This window comes from Gobius niger, assembly GCF_951799975.1.
Source record: "Gobius niger genome assembly, chromosome: 1".
Classification (NCBI taxonomy): Eukaryota; Metazoa; Chordata; class Actinopteri; order Gobiiformes; family Gobiidae; genus Gobius; species Gobius niger.
In genome coordinates this window covers 23,355,429-23,371,422 of record NC_136852.1, presented here as the reverse complement: position 1 = coordinate 23,371,422, position 15,994 = coordinate 23,355,429, and the positions used below count along the sequence as shown (strand labels likewise).

At 40.1% G+C, this 15,994-nt stretch overlaps 3 protein-coding genes across 3 annotated transcripts; 2 read left to right on the top strand and 1 right to left on the bottom strand.

Moving 5' to 3' along the window:
* Positions 1-66: 66 nt before the first annotated feature.
* LOC306964255 (T-box transcription factor TBX1-A) lies at positions 67-4,953 on the top strand (the record flags this gene model as incomplete). The annotated part of the gene is made up of 8 exons (XM_079558237.1): positions 67-73; positions 408-573; positions 760-891; positions 1,149-1,320; positions 2,603-2,758; positions 2,884-2,951; positions 3,061-3,152; positions 4,775-4,953. 8 exons carry the CDS (start codon positions 67-69, stop codon positions 4,951-4,953), a joined length of 972 nt encoding a protein of 323 aa, XP_079414363.1.
* On the top strand, positions 4,829-11,572 carry bace1 (beta-secretase 1). Its single transcript, XM_079554581.1, has 9 exons — positions 4,829-5,710; positions 7,435-7,523; positions 7,990-8,206; positions 8,292-8,429; positions 8,638-8,772; positions 8,846-8,947; positions 9,331-9,480; positions 9,810-9,981; positions 10,300-11,572. The coding sequence occupies exons 1-9, from the start codon at positions 5,396-5,398 to the stop codon at positions 10,536-10,538; spliced, it is 1,557 nt and encodes a 518-aa protein (XP_079410707.1). The 5' UTR covers positions 4,829-5,395; the 3' UTR covers positions 10,539-11,572.
* Positions 11,573-12,361: 789 nt separating this feature from the next.
* On the bottom strand, positions 12,362-15,770 carry tekt1 (tektin 1). Its single transcript, XM_079565190.1, has 7 exons — positions 15,579-15,770; positions 15,324-15,489; positions 14,924-15,052; positions 14,501-14,644; positions 13,560-13,785; positions 12,949-13,145; positions 12,362-12,563 (listed from the first exon to the last, which is right to left on the bottom strand). The coding sequence occupies exons 1-7, from the start codon at positions 15,742-15,744 to the stop codon at positions 12,404-12,406; spliced, it is 1,188 nt and encodes a 395-aa protein (XP_079421316.1). The 5' UTR covers positions 15,745-15,770; the 3' UTR covers positions 12,362-12,403.
* Positions 15,771-15,994: the final 224 nt, after the last annotated feature.

Below are 15,994 nucleotides of genomic sequence, written 5' to 3'. Positions count from 1 at the left end.
AAGAAAAAGTCAGAGCCTTTATAGCTACATTTGCAAATTTGTGAATTGAAACTGAGGATTCAAATTATGGAGGGTGAGTAAACTTTGGGCTTGAGAATGTGTCGGGAAATTTGACTGGAAAGCATTTGCTAAGATGAACTATTGAAGTAACTGTACTTTTTGAAGTAGTTTAGCACACAGTACCTTTTACCTCTACTTGAGTATTATTATTTTGAAGCAAGAGTAACAGGGCTGTGAGCGAAGAAAATCTGTAAGTGACAAAATAGCTTTGTGTTCACAGATGGAAATGAACCCAAAATGTTATTCACAATCATTTTGGAGAGTACATTTAACTGATTCTGTTGCCTCTACTACTTGTTTAGTATTTTTGTTGCTTAAGGTTCATTGTACTGCTCTTGTCCCTTCAGGTTCTCATCTCGCTGACCACTTGGAGCTGTCTCTGCCATGTTTCGATGCTCTGTTAAACTCCAAAGCACCGCAGGTCACAGGAGTCCGCGTGCAGCTGGAGATGCACAGTCTGTGGCAACAATTCGATCAACTGGGCACCGAAATGATCGTCACCAAAGCAGGAAGGTACTGTAACAGTTTTTTGTAATCTTAGGTATATTGATCGTTTACGAATTAGTATATATTTTAGCTTTATTCAGTTAGTTACTTAGCTAGCTTTTTTGTCTATTCATATTTTTCCTAGTATGGTATGGTGTACAAGTGATAGTAGTGTTAGTTTTACAAGTATGTGCTTTCAGTTGTATTTCATAGCCTTTCAGTTTGTGCCTACCACGTGTTTAGGAGGATGTTTCCCACTTTCCAAGTTCGAATTTCGGGGATGGACCCAGTGGATGAGTATGTCCTGCTGATGGACTTTATTCCTGTCGATGACAAAAGATACAGGTATGGATTAAAATAAAGAGTACTAAGTGCTCTGTTCACGTTACCAAAAAGTCCTCTCTGCATGTGTGAACTACGGTCGGTATCTCTGCAATAAAAGGACTGCGTGCAATCTTTAACATTTGCTCAGTTCACACAAATTAACCATAAAGAGACAAAAAGTGGCAACATTACTTATTCACTCTATTTTCTTTTGTTAGCCATGTCTAGTCTTTGTAATTATGTTTCCCCAATAATTACTGAACACTTGCCTCGTTCAGATATGCCTTCCACAGCTCGTCTTGGCTGGTGGCGGGGCGGGCGGATGTGGCTGCTCCCAGTAGGATGCACTTTCACCCTGACTCTCCAGCCCGAGGAGCCCAGTGGATGAAACAGACCGTCTCCTTCGACTCGCTCAAACTCACCAACAACCTGCTTGATGACAATGGACATGTGAGTAAAGAAGCTGAAGTGTGAACACACAGGGTGTTATGATGACAGAGGAGAAATATTGCATTTAAGATTTTCTTTTGTTTTCTTTTTATTTTCCCAACTGTCAACAGTATTTTACGTTTGACATCTATCTCACTATTGATTTTCACCATTGAATTGTTTGATCAAATCAGTCATTTCTGTTACGCTCTGTGAGGCGACTCCTTTGTGATGGGCCAATGAATTGAATTGACTTCTAAATGCATGATTTTACTGATGTTTCTAAAACAATCTAATAAGATATGTATAATGATTAGGTTAGGTGTAAAGAGCAATTTAACATTGTATCTGCACTGCAGTCAATGATGACCCATGGAAGCCTTATAGCAGGGGTAGGCAACATCAGGCCCGGGGGCCAAATCCGGCCCTCCAGCACATAACCTCTGGCCCCCAATCAATATTCTGCGCATCAAATACCTGTTAAAGTACTCTAAAAATGCAAGAAATAGTGTCTTTTTATAGCCTATTTTTTAAATGTCCTTGCAGAACATCCCACTTGGTCATATATAATGTTAAACAGTGATTCTCAACTGGTGGATTGGGACTCAAAAGTGGGTCGCGAGTCTGTAGGGAACTTTTTTTTCAATATTTTCCATCTGAAACTAAACGGAAACACACTGGAGTATGTTAAAATTCATATTATTGGGTTAGTTTTATCATAATTTCAGTCTTAAAAGCAAATCTATGGCTTGTTCAATGAAAACACGTGTGGTAAGTACAATGTTTTATACACTATATGACAAAGCACAGTTTAATTTGGGTCGCAGCTTGTCATTACGGTAATGGCGGGTCTCGGAGCCAGACCACTTTAGAACCACTGATGTAAAACTTGGCATTTGCAGAAAATGGTTCTTAACTTTAGCCTACAATGGTGAGGTCAGCCCTCGGTATTTTGGCAATGATGAATCGCCCCCCCTGCCTTGGATCATATTCCTAATCAAACTTAATAAAATATTGTACATTAAATTACATAGTCAACCATGAATTTAAAAAAATAATAGAGAGATAATTCTCCAACATAGAAAATGTTTATCAGATTATATTCTTAACTTAATTCTTGTACCTAAAGAAAATCGCACAAATATCAAATCACATTATTTTGCTGAGTCCATCCATCCATCCATTTTCTTCCGCTTTATCCGGGGCCGGGTCGCGGGGGCAGCAGATGAGGCCTTGTATTTTGCTGAGTGCTGTATTAAATCAATAACTTATTAATGGAAACATTCCTATACATTTATCACAGATGATCTTGAACTCCATGCATCGTTATCAGCCGCGGTTTCATGTGGTCTACGTGGATCCAACTCCAAACAGCCACTTGAACGCTCGACGAAACTTCAGCTCCTTCTCCTTCCCTGAAACACGCTTCATGGCTGTCACTGCGTATCAGAACCACAGGGTAGGAAATGTCCCGCTGCCTTCAAGTAAAGACATCAATGAAAGCAGGAATCTATATTTTGAATTAATTGTCAAAGCAGTCAAAAATACGGTATGAAGTTGAAATAATGTTGTTGCATTGGTTAGATCACACAGCTGAAGATCGCAAGCAACCCGTTTGCAAAAGGCTTCAGAACAACCGACTCCCAGAACTGGTGGGTTTGCATTTTACCTAATGTTCAATAAATTCAGAACAATAGGGAGTTTGTGTGTAGGATCTGTAAAATCTAACCAAACATATTGTGAATTGCGCATGTGTTCCAGGGCCGGCAGTGGGACCCCAAAGCTTCTCCCCGTGAAATGTCCGTCGGGCGACAATAGGGAGCGACTCTCCACTAAAGAGAAGTGGGGATCAAGTACGAACATTTTATATCAACACTGACTCAAAATGTTACAAGTCTCCACATTCAAAGTTCTTCTATTTATACGGTGTGGCTTTAAAACATGAACCAATATAGTGTAAAGTCAAAAAATAAAGACCAGTGGCATTTTATTAATGTTGATTTAATTAAATCTTGGTTTAATGTAGTTGTTGGTCACATGATGTATTCCACATTTATTATGTCAAGCACAGTAATCTCAAAATACAAGCCATCTGTAGTTCTGTTCAGGCTTGTGTTTGTGTGTTGGCTGTTCAATTTTGTTTTGTTTATTTTTATTTCCAGGACAAAAAGACGGAGGGTGTGAGGAAACCGAGCAGGACAGATTATTCCCACACTCTTTGGATTCATCTGAACACACCACTCACAGAAAAGATGAAGAAAACCCGGCACCATTGTTCCTCCCTTTGCCTTTGTACTGGAACTGTCCCATCTGAGAAAATAAATATGGTCAAACCTTGTGCATCCACAAGGCCATTTTTTTTTCACCATTTTATCATTCTTGGCTGCATAACATGAAGCACCAAATGACATAAGATACTGTCAAGTTGTGTATTTTGTCCATCTTCACGTTTTAATCAAAAGAGTCACTCGTGGATACTTCCTTGTGGAGAAGAGGCAGCATCATTTGTTCAATATACAAATGTAGAACTAGGGCTGGGTACCGTTAAAGCCACACCGCGTAGAATTTTACCCAATAAATAAAACTGAAATACAAGCATTTATTTTATGACAGATGTTTTCATCATACCTCATAAATGAACAAACAAGCGTGCTCGACTCTCCTAAGACATGACTCTAACTTTACTGGGAGTGGGTACGTCCCATTGACAGTAATCCACTGTCAATGGGACGTCCCCAGCTCGTCTCCATGGAGGTGTGACTAAAGGCAGCAGAATTTGAGATTTAAATTGTCTTCTCATCCAAATCCATTCTTTCATAACCCACTGCAGGGATAGCATTTTCTGTGTCGAGCTGGTCATTAGGAACATGTTTTGTACTGATGTCAACAGTATAGGCCAAAATGTTATGCAGTGTGCCTTTAAACAATACCACCACATTTCCCCTCAAATTGCAGGACCATGGGCTGATTCATACATAGATGGGCGTCTGTATATATAGGCCTTCTTGACAAATAAAAAGGTATAAAATACGCAAATTGCACATTGACTTTAAACAATCCCATGTCAACGGCTTTTGAAAACATAACAACCAAAGGACATTTTACTTGAAGCATTTAACACAGGACAGCAACATTTATTTTAGCCCTATTTATAATCATAATCAGCTTATTATTGTATATTGGATTTACACAATTCATGCAAATCTTTATTTAACTGGCTTAGATTTTTTTTTTCTTTTCCTTTTAATAACCTTTGTGCATAGCTTCCCCCTAAAGAGTTTCATGAGTAGCCCTAGAGAGAGCACGAGCACTAGTGCAGCCCTTGTCACCCTGTTAGTTACTGTTACCTGCCTGGAGAACTTGTCTTGATGAAAAATCCGAGGTTCGATCACATTAAGCCTGTTCAAACAAAGGGGTAAAATGAAAGTGGTTAAAACATTGGTGCGCTAAGATCGATTTACTTTCATGGTGCCAGAGGAACCGCGTGTCCTCGTGGCCGGCAGCTTAGTACCTTATTCTGAAAGCCGGGCGGAAATGGTCGCTGTCATAAAGCTGGCGGAGGCTGTGATGCTCGGGCTGCTGTCGCTGCTGCTGGAGCCTCGGGAGGATGCAGCGGGGTGGATGGAGGAAGAGGAGGCGGTGAGAGCGGAGTGAAAAACGGGCAGAGGGCCTGAGGGATGCGGACACAGCCCTGCCTCTTCCAGGGACGGAGGTCGGAAGGCTTTGGTGGGTCAACATTTTACCAAATCGGGGAGGATACGTCGGGCCCGTGGCTTGGTGAAGGGCTACGTGAAGCAGCGAGGGCCAGCTTCATCATTATCGTCGATAGGAGGGCGCCTGTGACCTGTCGCGGGTTGGTTTCCCTTAGAGACACAGCCTTTTCGCGTGACATCGTGTCTTGCCATCGCTTGCATTAGCCTTGACGCCACACACCGCGATAATAGGTGGTTATAAAGGCTTCTGCTAACATTTTGGATTTAGCCCTCCTTCTAGCATCACCGCCAACTGATAACTTCCCCCTTACAGCTGCAGAGTGGATGTCAAATTGAATCAAACGTGTTCAAACTCAGAAAAAACACTGAAATAACTCTTCATCATGGAGTTGTTACCGTTTCCCCATTTGACTGTCACTTATCTATGGACGATGCTGTGCGTTTTGGGGAGCGGTGGACGCGCCGTGGACGCGTCGGGCCTGTCCCTGGCCATCCGTGTGCCACTGCGTCAAGGCGCCCGCTCCGGACAGCCACCTGTCGCCAGCAGCGCGCACGGAGAGGGCACAGCAGGCGCGGCGCGGCGCAGGCGCAGGGGGGCCGCCACAGGTATCAGCTTCGTGGACATGATTGACAATCTGCGAGGCAAATCGGGACAGGGGTACTACGTGGAGATGGCTGTGGGAAACCCTCCTCAAAAGGTATGGAGCAAGGTTTGGACTGATAGGTTTTTAGGAGAGGTGCAAAGGGAGTCTGAGTTAGGTAATTGTTATCAGCCAAGGTTCTTGATAACAAAACTCCCAGGCCCTACAGATTCATGTTTAATGGGGGAAGTGGGGTACAATTCTCCATTATTATTATTATTATTATTTATTTTTTTCAAAGTTCAGTAATTTTGATTTTGGGTTCAGACCTGGTTTAGACCAAAACAAGAACTTGCACTGCTCTGGTTTATTCAGTCCTTGTTTAACAGTTGGTCACATTTTTGCACCTAGTGCTTTTCTACCCACATGAGGCTCTCAAAGCGCTTTACATCAAGGGACCGCTCACCCTTTCACACTCTCATTCATGCACTAGTGTCAGGTACCGGAGGCAAGGTGGGTGAAGTGTCTTGCCCAAGTGTCTTTGCCCCAACTGTGCCCCTGCGGGACAGATGTGCTTGGAATTGAAAACTATTTTAATAACAGACTGATGCCTATTCTGCCCTCTGTACTTGTATCAGTGATATTTGTAAAGGATTTGATAGCCCAAATGTATTGCTGTCTTCGCCTTTGAGACGGAGTAGCTTCTTTCGGATATTTAAATTGGGCAGACCCATTATTTAACAGACATCATGTCATGTCTGAAAAATGAAGGAAAATGAAATGAAAACATTTCAATAATGACACAGTTGATGACACAATATTGCTGTGCTTAAGATTAGGACATACACATATAAGAGTACGCAGGCACTGGGGGCAAGGTGTGTGAATTGTCATATTCAGGATTGCCAAACTTTTTTCACCGAGGGCCTCATATTGAGGTGTATAAAGCCTGGAGGGCCACAGATCAATGGTCAATGTAGTCAAACATTCTATTAAGTGCATTTATAGAGGTTTAAACCATTCCCTTACACCCTTGGAGCCTTGACTTGATCTCTGCCCATACTGAAATGTTAGTTTTTGAGGTTTTGATCATCAATCAACTTGCAGTTGAAAAGTAGCGTCTCTGGTGATGTGTGCCAATTCAGCAGAAATTGTCCGAGGGCCTTTGGGCACCCCTGGTCATATCCAAGTCAGAATTATGTGTAGTATTTAGCTTACCAGTGTTGAACTTCTTTCAGGGTGTTTGACTGATCCTGCACAATCTGATACTCTCTGAGAGCTGCAGACGGAGGAGAGAGGAGACTAGAGGCATGAATGAGAAGGACAGAGAGGGCAGCCGGAAGTGACAGTGCACACCACAGTCTAATCCGGGCTCAGGACCAAACAATGGTTTAGCAAAGATTCCCCCGAGACTGTTTTTACACTGATGGATATAATGGAGTCTTTGGCTAGGTCAGAGCTTAATTAATCCTGGGAGAGACCTAGATTTTTGTTTATTTATATATTTATTTGTTTGTTCGTTTGTTTACCTTGTGAAGTCCATATTATTAGTCATGACTTTTGACAGACTTACCTTGAACCTGGTTTAGTTCCTTACAAGTAAATGTTTAATATCGGACACGATACTGTAACAATGTATAGTTATGCAACAAAAGTACCTCAAATTATTATTAAAAGTTGCGTGAAATCTATATACCCACCCTTGGGGTAAAAATAGGTTCTGTATTTTTCTTTTAGTGAAGAACTATAACCCAACATCTCTCTTGCAGCTGATTCAGTCATTTCATTGATCTGGTTTGCACACAGCCTTTTTTAATTCCATCTTTGCATTTCCTCTGTAGCTGAACATCCTGGTGGACACTGGGAGCAGTAACTTCGCTGTGGGTGCAGCGGCTCACCCTTTCCTAAAAAGATACTACCACCGCTCACTGTGAGTAAAACAGCAGGTCTTATATATTGGTCAGAAATTATTTTATTAAATATATTCAGATTAACGTAATCTTGGTTCATGCCCCATCATATTCTAAATGACCAATTATTATAAATTTCTTCTGTGTATGCTTTATTACTATGTCTTATATTGAGCTTCACATAATTTTATTGAATGTGGGAAATTGTTCAACCATAGAGGCATGTTTAATAACGTGTAAAACAAGATTGGACAAATTATAGCCTCCTTCTTCCTGAAGTTTTCACTGAAACCTTTTTGCCCCCCTTAGGTCATTATTAATCACAGGCTTGTCATAATTATCCCTAGTGTTTTTGTATTAACACTCGCATGTTGACAATTATCTTGACATTCATATAACCCATATAACACATCGACATTTGACCTCATGACATTACTATACTTGACTGCATAATCTGGTATCTCTGTACATTTATTCCCTGTTCAGATCCTTGTCGTATCGGGACCTTGGGCGTAGTGTGTACGTCCCATACACGCAGGGGCGCTGGGAGGGGGAGCTGGGCACTGACCTGGTCTCTGTCCCACACGGGCCAAATGCAACGCTTAGAGCGAACATTGCGGCCATCATCCAATCGGATCGCTTCTTCATCAACGGCTCCAACTGGGAGGGCATCCTGGGACTGGCTTATGCAGATATAGCGCGGGTAATAATCCGATAATTCATTCAGATACGTTAATAGCTTTTGTGGAACACTTTTCATTTATTTAACCACCTTTATATCTGTACAGCCGGATGAGAACTTGGAGCCTTTCTTTGACTCTCTGGTTCGTCAGACGCCCGTCCCAAACCTCTTCTCATTGCAGCTGTGTGGAGCCGGCTTCACCCAGAACTACTCTTTGGGAAGTGCTACAGTCGGAGGCAGCATGGTGAGTCTCAATTACACTCTTCCAACCAGGAAAGACAGTTGCTGCAATCTGTTATCACATTGTGCAGCCTTAGTGCAGAGGAAGATTGTGCTGAATATCAGATATGTTTACAGAGGGAGGGACTGTTTTTAATTGTGAATGCTCGTAAGGTGATTGCTGAAGAATATCATTAATGTTGAGTAATCTCATTAAAAACATGCTCTCACAGATCATCGGAGGCATTGACCCCACCCTCTTTGTCGGCGAGCTGTGGTACACTCCGATACGCAGAGAGTGGTACTACGAAGTCATTATCGTGAGAATTGAAGTGAATGGACAGGACCTGAACATGGACTGTAAAGAGGTAATAATTAACAGTGAATAAACAGCAATAGATTGATAATTGTTGCATAATGGTTGTTTTTATTCTATTTCAGTATAACTATGACAAGAGCATTGTGGATAGTGGAACCACCAACCTTCGACTGCCCAGAAAGGTTTTCCAGGCAGCGGTCAAAGCCATTGAAGCAGCATCTTCAGTTTGTCCCTTTCTTCTTTTTCTTGAATGTCAAATTAAAACGAGCTGTATCTACTCAAATGCACAATTGCTGCTCATTTTAAAGTTGCCCTAAAAGATTACTAAGAGGTGCAATATTTTTGATTATTGGTGAAATAAAATATATATTTCATATCATGCATTAAGTATACACAAAACATTGTATTGCAACCAACAGGCTACCTTTGGTTCCACCAGAGGGTGCAATAACTACTTGAGATTGTTCTCTATGCACAAAAAATTAAAGCCAAGTTGCATTTGTTTTCAACCACCAGTTTAATGTGCAACAAAACAGGATAATGCGTCATATGTGACCTTTAGGTTTATATGTTCTGACCATTTATTGATTGATATATTTCTTTTCAGACTGAGCAGTTCCCGTCTGGTTTCTGGTTGGGCGAGCAACTGGTGTGTTGGCAGGCCGGCACAACACCCTGGCATATCTTCCCCGTCATCTCTCTGTATCTGATGAGTGAAAACCGCAACCAGTCCTTCAGAATATCCATCCTGCCCCAGGTAACTATTTATAAATAATAAATAGACATTTTTAAGGCTCCAAATATCTTTAGAACGGTGAAGTCAAGGACACAACAACAGCTGTGGAAAGAGCTGGAATTGAATCACTAACTTTTGTTGCCCCAAATAGAATAGAATTGCTATTGGACAACAATAAAGCAATAAGGCAAAAAAATTGTTGCATTCCTCATAATCAATGGAGGGTGAAATGTTTGGCCTGCCGTCCTACTTTTACTTATACTTCTACAAATGTATTGACACCGATTAGTATTGTTATTATATTTAAATACTGTGTGTTGTAAAATCTTCTTCTTTTATTTATTACGCAGCAATACCTGAGGCCAGTGGAGGACGTTGCGTCTGCCCAGGAGGACTGCTATAAGTTTGCAGTGTCCCAGTCCAGCACCGGGACAGTGATGGGGGCTGTCATCATGGAGGGATTTTATGTCGTTTTTGACCGAGAGAAGAGGCGCATAGGCTTTGCAGTCAGCACTTGTCATGGTATGGATAGATTTTTAATAATTATAATATGAAAAATATGAATAATAAAGCTTTTCAAAAGTTGCTTCACAATCTAATGCATTATTCATTCATGTGCGGTGGACAAAAGCTTGGTTGTCACACTGCATTCACAAGTTCTCCAATCACATTCACCCAGTTATATCAACGCATTTGTACAGACGAGCGAGTATCTTACCCGTCCTATGAGTATGCATTTGTAATCTGCTGTGTATTTGTATTTCTTTTTGCATTTCTTTTTAAAACCAGCAAAAAGTGTCAAACGAAATACATAATAATCATGATCTCTCTTGCTTTCAGTGCACGATGAGTTTCGCACGGCATCGGTAGAAGGCCCGTTTCATGGCGTGGACCTGGAGGATTGCGGCTACAACATCCCCCAAACTGACGAGTCGACTCTTATGACCATCGCCTACATAATGGCCGGCATCTGCGCACTGTTCATGCTGCCCCTGTGTCTCATGGTCTGTCAGTGGCGTTTTGCCCGCTGCATCCATCCTCACGGGGACTTCACTGACGACATATCTCTACTGAAATAAATGGCAAAAAAAGTGGATAATAATATGTTTACTTGAATCTTAAGAGATGGCTATGGAGTTGGTGTTGTGAATGATTTAAGAAAAATAAGATTTTGAAGCGGTTTATCATTAAGTTGTAATTAATGAACTTTAGAGGCATGGAAAATACATGGCATTTACTCCAGAGTTATTTTAAACTGTCCAGAAGAGGTCTTACTATATCAGTTTTACGAACCCCTGGGTTTTTAAATGTCTATAATGTTTGTTTGTGTTCCTGAACAAATGCTGGACATTGAATTTAAAGTTTGGATCTTGTTAGCCACATATCTAAAGATTTAAAATGAAAATGATCAGCTATGTCTTAATAATAATTATACTATATTAAATTAAGAGAATGGTCAGATAAATATCAGAATAATCCTCACAAGCCCCCAGGATTGTGCTTGCCCCTACAATCTCAGACCTGCCTTTGAACTTTGAACTTTGAAGTGTTGGCCATATACATGGGACCAAGCTTGATTTTATTGTTAAGTAAAATACGTATAAAAATATTAATGTCCAAACAAAAGCTTATGTTGAAACGGGGAATCAAGATGGACATGTAGATGTTGTATGTGGCTTAAATGAGCATGCTTGTTTGTGTGAGGTAATGTTACATGGGAACGTATATTGAAAGAGCAAGAGAACATTTACTGCTATGGACCTCTACAGTGAAACTGGCCAACGTATGAAAACATTGTATACAAAGTAATGAGATGTCACTTTTTCTTGTACAAATAGCTTTCATGTACATATACTGTTACATGTAAATTTTTCAGATAGATTCTCTACTCTATTGCTCCTGCACTGACTGATGATTTGCACATGTAACTACACAATGCATATTAACAAAACCAAGATGTAATAGGGCTTTGAAAATGACTACATCCTTTAACAGGGACCATTTAATCGCCAATGAAACTACCCAAAGTATGCCATAAAAGAAAACATTGTAAGAGTTTTGTCTCTCAGTTACTGTAAATTCCACTTTCAAGTGTTTATTTATCTGCCAAGACACTGGCAGCACCAATAAAGTTATTACTGTACCTATGACAAGGTGGAGATTTGTCTTTATGCATAATTGTAAACTATAATTGAAGTGGCCATAACAAACTACCGTAAAATTCTGCAGAGGTTTTACTGAGGACCAGTCCGCCACAACAGATTATTTGGCCTGCAGGCTTCATTCGACAGGACAATCCAGGGTAACACCTCTGCTTGAATCATGTTGTGTTTTCTATTACTGGAATTGGAACAGTATCTTAAATAAACACCACACAGACCAACATTACAAATACCAGTATCTGCAGTACAGATGGAGATATTTATCCAACTTAAAATGAATACTCTAGTCCACAGTGTAAATAAGGAACTGTAAATTGTTAAATACAAAACCTTTTTTAAATCAAAAAGTCAACAACAAATCAAAGATATATAATGGTGGTCTGATTAGAATAAAAAGCCACATTTTTTACTATTGGACATTTGAAACATGCAAATGACTCAGAGTGACCAACCCAGAACCCTCATACGAAATTTCATTGCTTTCAAATGTGTACAATTTTCTCTGGACCTTAACATATTTAGCAACGACATTATAACAGATAAATTGACTTGATTTTAGGAGAATGTGTAGATAAAGTGATTGTGTTGATTAAAATGTCCCCTTGCAGAAGAGGTGCGATCGGTATTGTCACAAATTGTCACAGCTCGTAGTTAAAATATGTCACAGTCAACATAACACCAAGTAAATACATATACTATACTACCAGTAGATATAACACCAAAAAATGAATATGCATTTATTTTCTTAGGTCATTATAGGGACAGCTTGTTTGGGCGGTGGTTCAGAAGTTGTGTATGATGATGGGCTCCCTGTGTTGGGCGCACACAACCTCATCGATGTACAGAGCAGCAGACTTGTTTTTGATGTTTTCCTGAAGTTCCAACTGGCATTGAATCAAAGCCCTCTGCTCGTCCTGGGAGCGGGTCACCGCCTCACGCAGCCTGGTGCACAAGCACATGTTACTCAAAAGGTATTTAACATTTTCTCTTTATTGGTTGAAAGTTGTGGAAAACAGCATCAACTATAATGGGTGATTTTTTGCTGTAGATTAGAATCACTAATGCTTTTCAACTGTCAAAGCTATTTAGACCAATAAGCCAATGGGAGAGTTCCACATTCGAGTCTCCATTCTTGGCACGTTCACTGACCATTACTCACTGATCAAACATCTACAAATGTGAACAACATGTTAACAACAAGCCAAATATAATATATATACCTCTATGAAAAGCAAAGTTTGTCACTGTGTTAGAACATCAAAGACTCCAATAGTTTAGAATACATAAATATTTATCTCTCTAATCCACATGCTATATGACCCCTTACTTGGTGATGTAGGCAGTGATCTGCTGGACTTCGCTGAGCAGTTGTGACTGCGCAGGGTCAAAGCACTGCTCTTTGGATGGGCGTTTGTGCCGCAGCGACAGCCGGGCCTGGGCCAGACTCAGGCAGCGCTCATTCTCTTGGATGGACACCAGCAGCTCCTCACAGATCGTCTGCTGCTTGTTGTTCTCCAGCAAGATCTGAGGGCACACATATTATGACATATTATGACATATTATGACATATTATGGCACACAAGGATTTACATAACAGGTTGCGTTAAGTCCATAATTGACTTGACAAAACAATAAAGTATAATAAATTGATGTACAAAATTGAGTGTGTAGAAGAAGAACTTATTCAAAGCAACACATCTCACATGCGACACAGCCAATAAAAATAATCTAAATGTGTGTTATTAAGTGTTTTTAAGATAAATGTCTGTACATATTTGGCAAAATAGCTATGTCCAAAACAGAGCCGCCATGTGACCAGCTGGCCACCTACTGGAGCCCTAAAAAGACAGATTATTATTTATTATAGGAAATAATTAAGCTTATTCTATGGTTTTAATAAAGTATCAATGTTTTTAACAACGTTAATTCTGTATCTACCTTCGACAGCTGATCCTCCATCTCCCCCTTGGCCTTCTTGAGCTCCTGGACGTTGAGCTGAAAGGCCGAAGTTGTGGCCTGACACTGTTTCTGCAAATCAGAGGAGGTTTGATCCAGGAGGGACTCCACCAGGGCCCTCAGAGACATGGAGTTATTCCTCTGCAGCTCCGCTTTGGCCAAGTTTATGTCCGAGATGTTCTCCCACTGCATCGGAGTCACTGATAGGCTAAATGTCACAGAGAAATTACACAAATTAGACTACATGACCAGTAGTGAGATGAGGAAAGCATAATTTGATAGATGAACACTGTTGAGGGATAAAACAAAACTAGGGCTGCAACTAACGATTATTTTGTAATCGATTAATCTATCGACTATTTTTACAATTAATCGATTAGTCGCTTGGCTATGAATGGTGTAGGAAAATTTTATTTTTTCCATTTTTTTATCACATAAAGCTAAAGTGGATCCGCTTGAGGACGTGTGGATGGAGTAAACGTAAAGTAAATGTTTGTTGGAGGCTCTTCGTGCTAATTCTGCTTCTGATTGGATGAGACACAAACAGATATTCATGAAATTTACAATGTACAAAGTGTACTACATACACTTACTATAAAAACAAAGTAGGTTTTCATCAAAAATGTAATTTTTGCTCTATTTGAGTCTGTGAACCAGAAAACGATTAATCGATTACTAAAATAGTTGTAGACTATTTAATCGATTAGTCGTCGATTAATCGATTAGTTGTTTCAGCCCTAAACAAAACTGTATATTTGTTTTCATTCAAGGTGCAGGTCACAGTGTTCAATTTAAATGTGTTTGTCTAATGACTGAACATGAATGCTGTTAAACTAATACATGAATCATATGCATTTCAGTGGTCTGTGCAGGCTTAACTACATGGTTGTGTACATAGACCCATTCAAGCTGATTTGACTCACGTTGGCAGAACTGATTTGTTCGGGGATTCTTGCATGTTTTCCACGGAGTGAGCGTTCATAGTAATGCAGTGGTTGTCAATGGACTGAGCCTCAAACTTCTCCTTTAAATCATGTTCCAGATGGTACTTTGAGGATCTGTTGAGCCTGAAAAAGACACAACTCTAGTCATAGAAAACGTACTGACTTTTATTGATAGAAAAAACCGAGACAGGTATGAGGTCAAACAAGGGCTTTTCTGGAAACAGATAAAAAGTCGGATTATTTAAAAGCAATACTTATGTAGAACTAGACAGACACACATAGATGGAAATTAAGCTTACATATACTTTTGATTACTATAGCACTGAAAAACTGACGTTCAAAGTAAATAAATTAAAAAACTGTACAAAATTGATGCAGCTGACATATTTCATATTTATATACCGCATCTGCTCGGTCAGCTGCTGTGCCACACGGTGCAGCAGCACAGTCACTCCTTCAATGGCCTCCCGCTCCTTCAGCAACTCCTGGTCCACAGAGTCATGGAATCTCTCCTGTGGGACACGTCTCATCCTGAACAACCAAACAGAAAAGGTCTGAAGGCCCTTAAGTACAGTAAAGAAGTAAAACTAAAACTTAAAAAGAACAGAAAAAAATGATATTTCACCAGAGGTGGGTAGTGTAGCCATTTTTTTTTTATCAAGTAAGAGTAATGATATTTTCACTTAAGTAGAAGTAAAATGTACTGTTTGATCCAACTGCTCAAGTATAGTTCCACACTTGTACTTGAGTAACCCTTATACCTGCCTCTGCATTTTACCAACCCTATAGTCACCAGCCATACCTCTCCTCTATGCACTGAACAACGGCTTTCAGAGGGTCTTTACAAGCCTCCAGAGCTTTCTGCACCCTCCCATGTAATGTTATGAGATTATCTGTCTCCAAGATAATCTCCTCCAACTTTTGTTCCAGCTCCTTCTTCAGAAAGTGGATGTCTTTTACTCTCTGATCTGAACAGCAACACAGGAATTATTAGATTTGTGTAGGTCATCACAGAACATGATGATGATAGCTACATTATGCTGTTGTGTCTTCTCACCTAGACGTTTTTGGTCATCATCTTGCATACGTTTGCATGCTTTGTTTGTTTCTTCCATAAGACGCATGCATTCTGCCCTAAAAAGCTCAGAATGGTCCCGAATAACTTTGAAATTGAGTAGATTAACACCAACATCGTTCTGGGCGTTTAAGTCTTGTAAAGACATTTTCTCCCTTTGTCTTGAATTCCTGATTAAGACAATAGATTTGGAAGCAAAAGTATATTGTTCAGCTATTCTAGAAACAGTAAATTGTTTATTTTTGTTTTTAGCATGACAACACTTCAAGTAGCCTAACTGTTGATTGATAGGCTACTACATAGAACTTTGCCAAAGGTGTAGTAAAGCCATCTAACTAAACAGTCATTCACATTTTGTTGTAAATATTTGCACCTTACCCTTACACAGTTTCCTGTCT

Coding starts and splice junctions, on each gene's coding strand:
- bace1 (XM_079554581.1), top strand. CDS start 5,396: ATGGAGTTGTTACCGTTTCCCCATTTGACTGTCACTTATCTATGGACG. Junction 7,524..7,989: donor AGATACTACCACCGCTCACT/GTGAGTAAAACA, acceptor TTCCCTGTTCAG/ATCCTTGTCGTATCGGGACC. Junction 8,207..8,291: donor CTTATGCAGATATAGCGCGG/GTAATAATCCGA, acceptor ATATCTGTACAG/CCGGATGAGAACTTGGAGCC.
- tekt1 (XM_079565190.1), bottom strand. CDS start 15,744: ATGTCTTTACAAGACTTAAACGCCCAGAACGATGTTGGTGTTAATCTA. Junction 13,786..14,500: donor AACAAATCAGTTCTGCCAAC/GTGAGTCAAATC, acceptor TGTGACATTTAG/CCTATCAGTGACTCCGATGC. Junction 13,146..13,559: donor TGGAGGATCAGCTGTCGAAG/GTAGATACAGAA, acceptor GTGTGCCCTCAG/ATCTTGCTGGAGAACAACAA.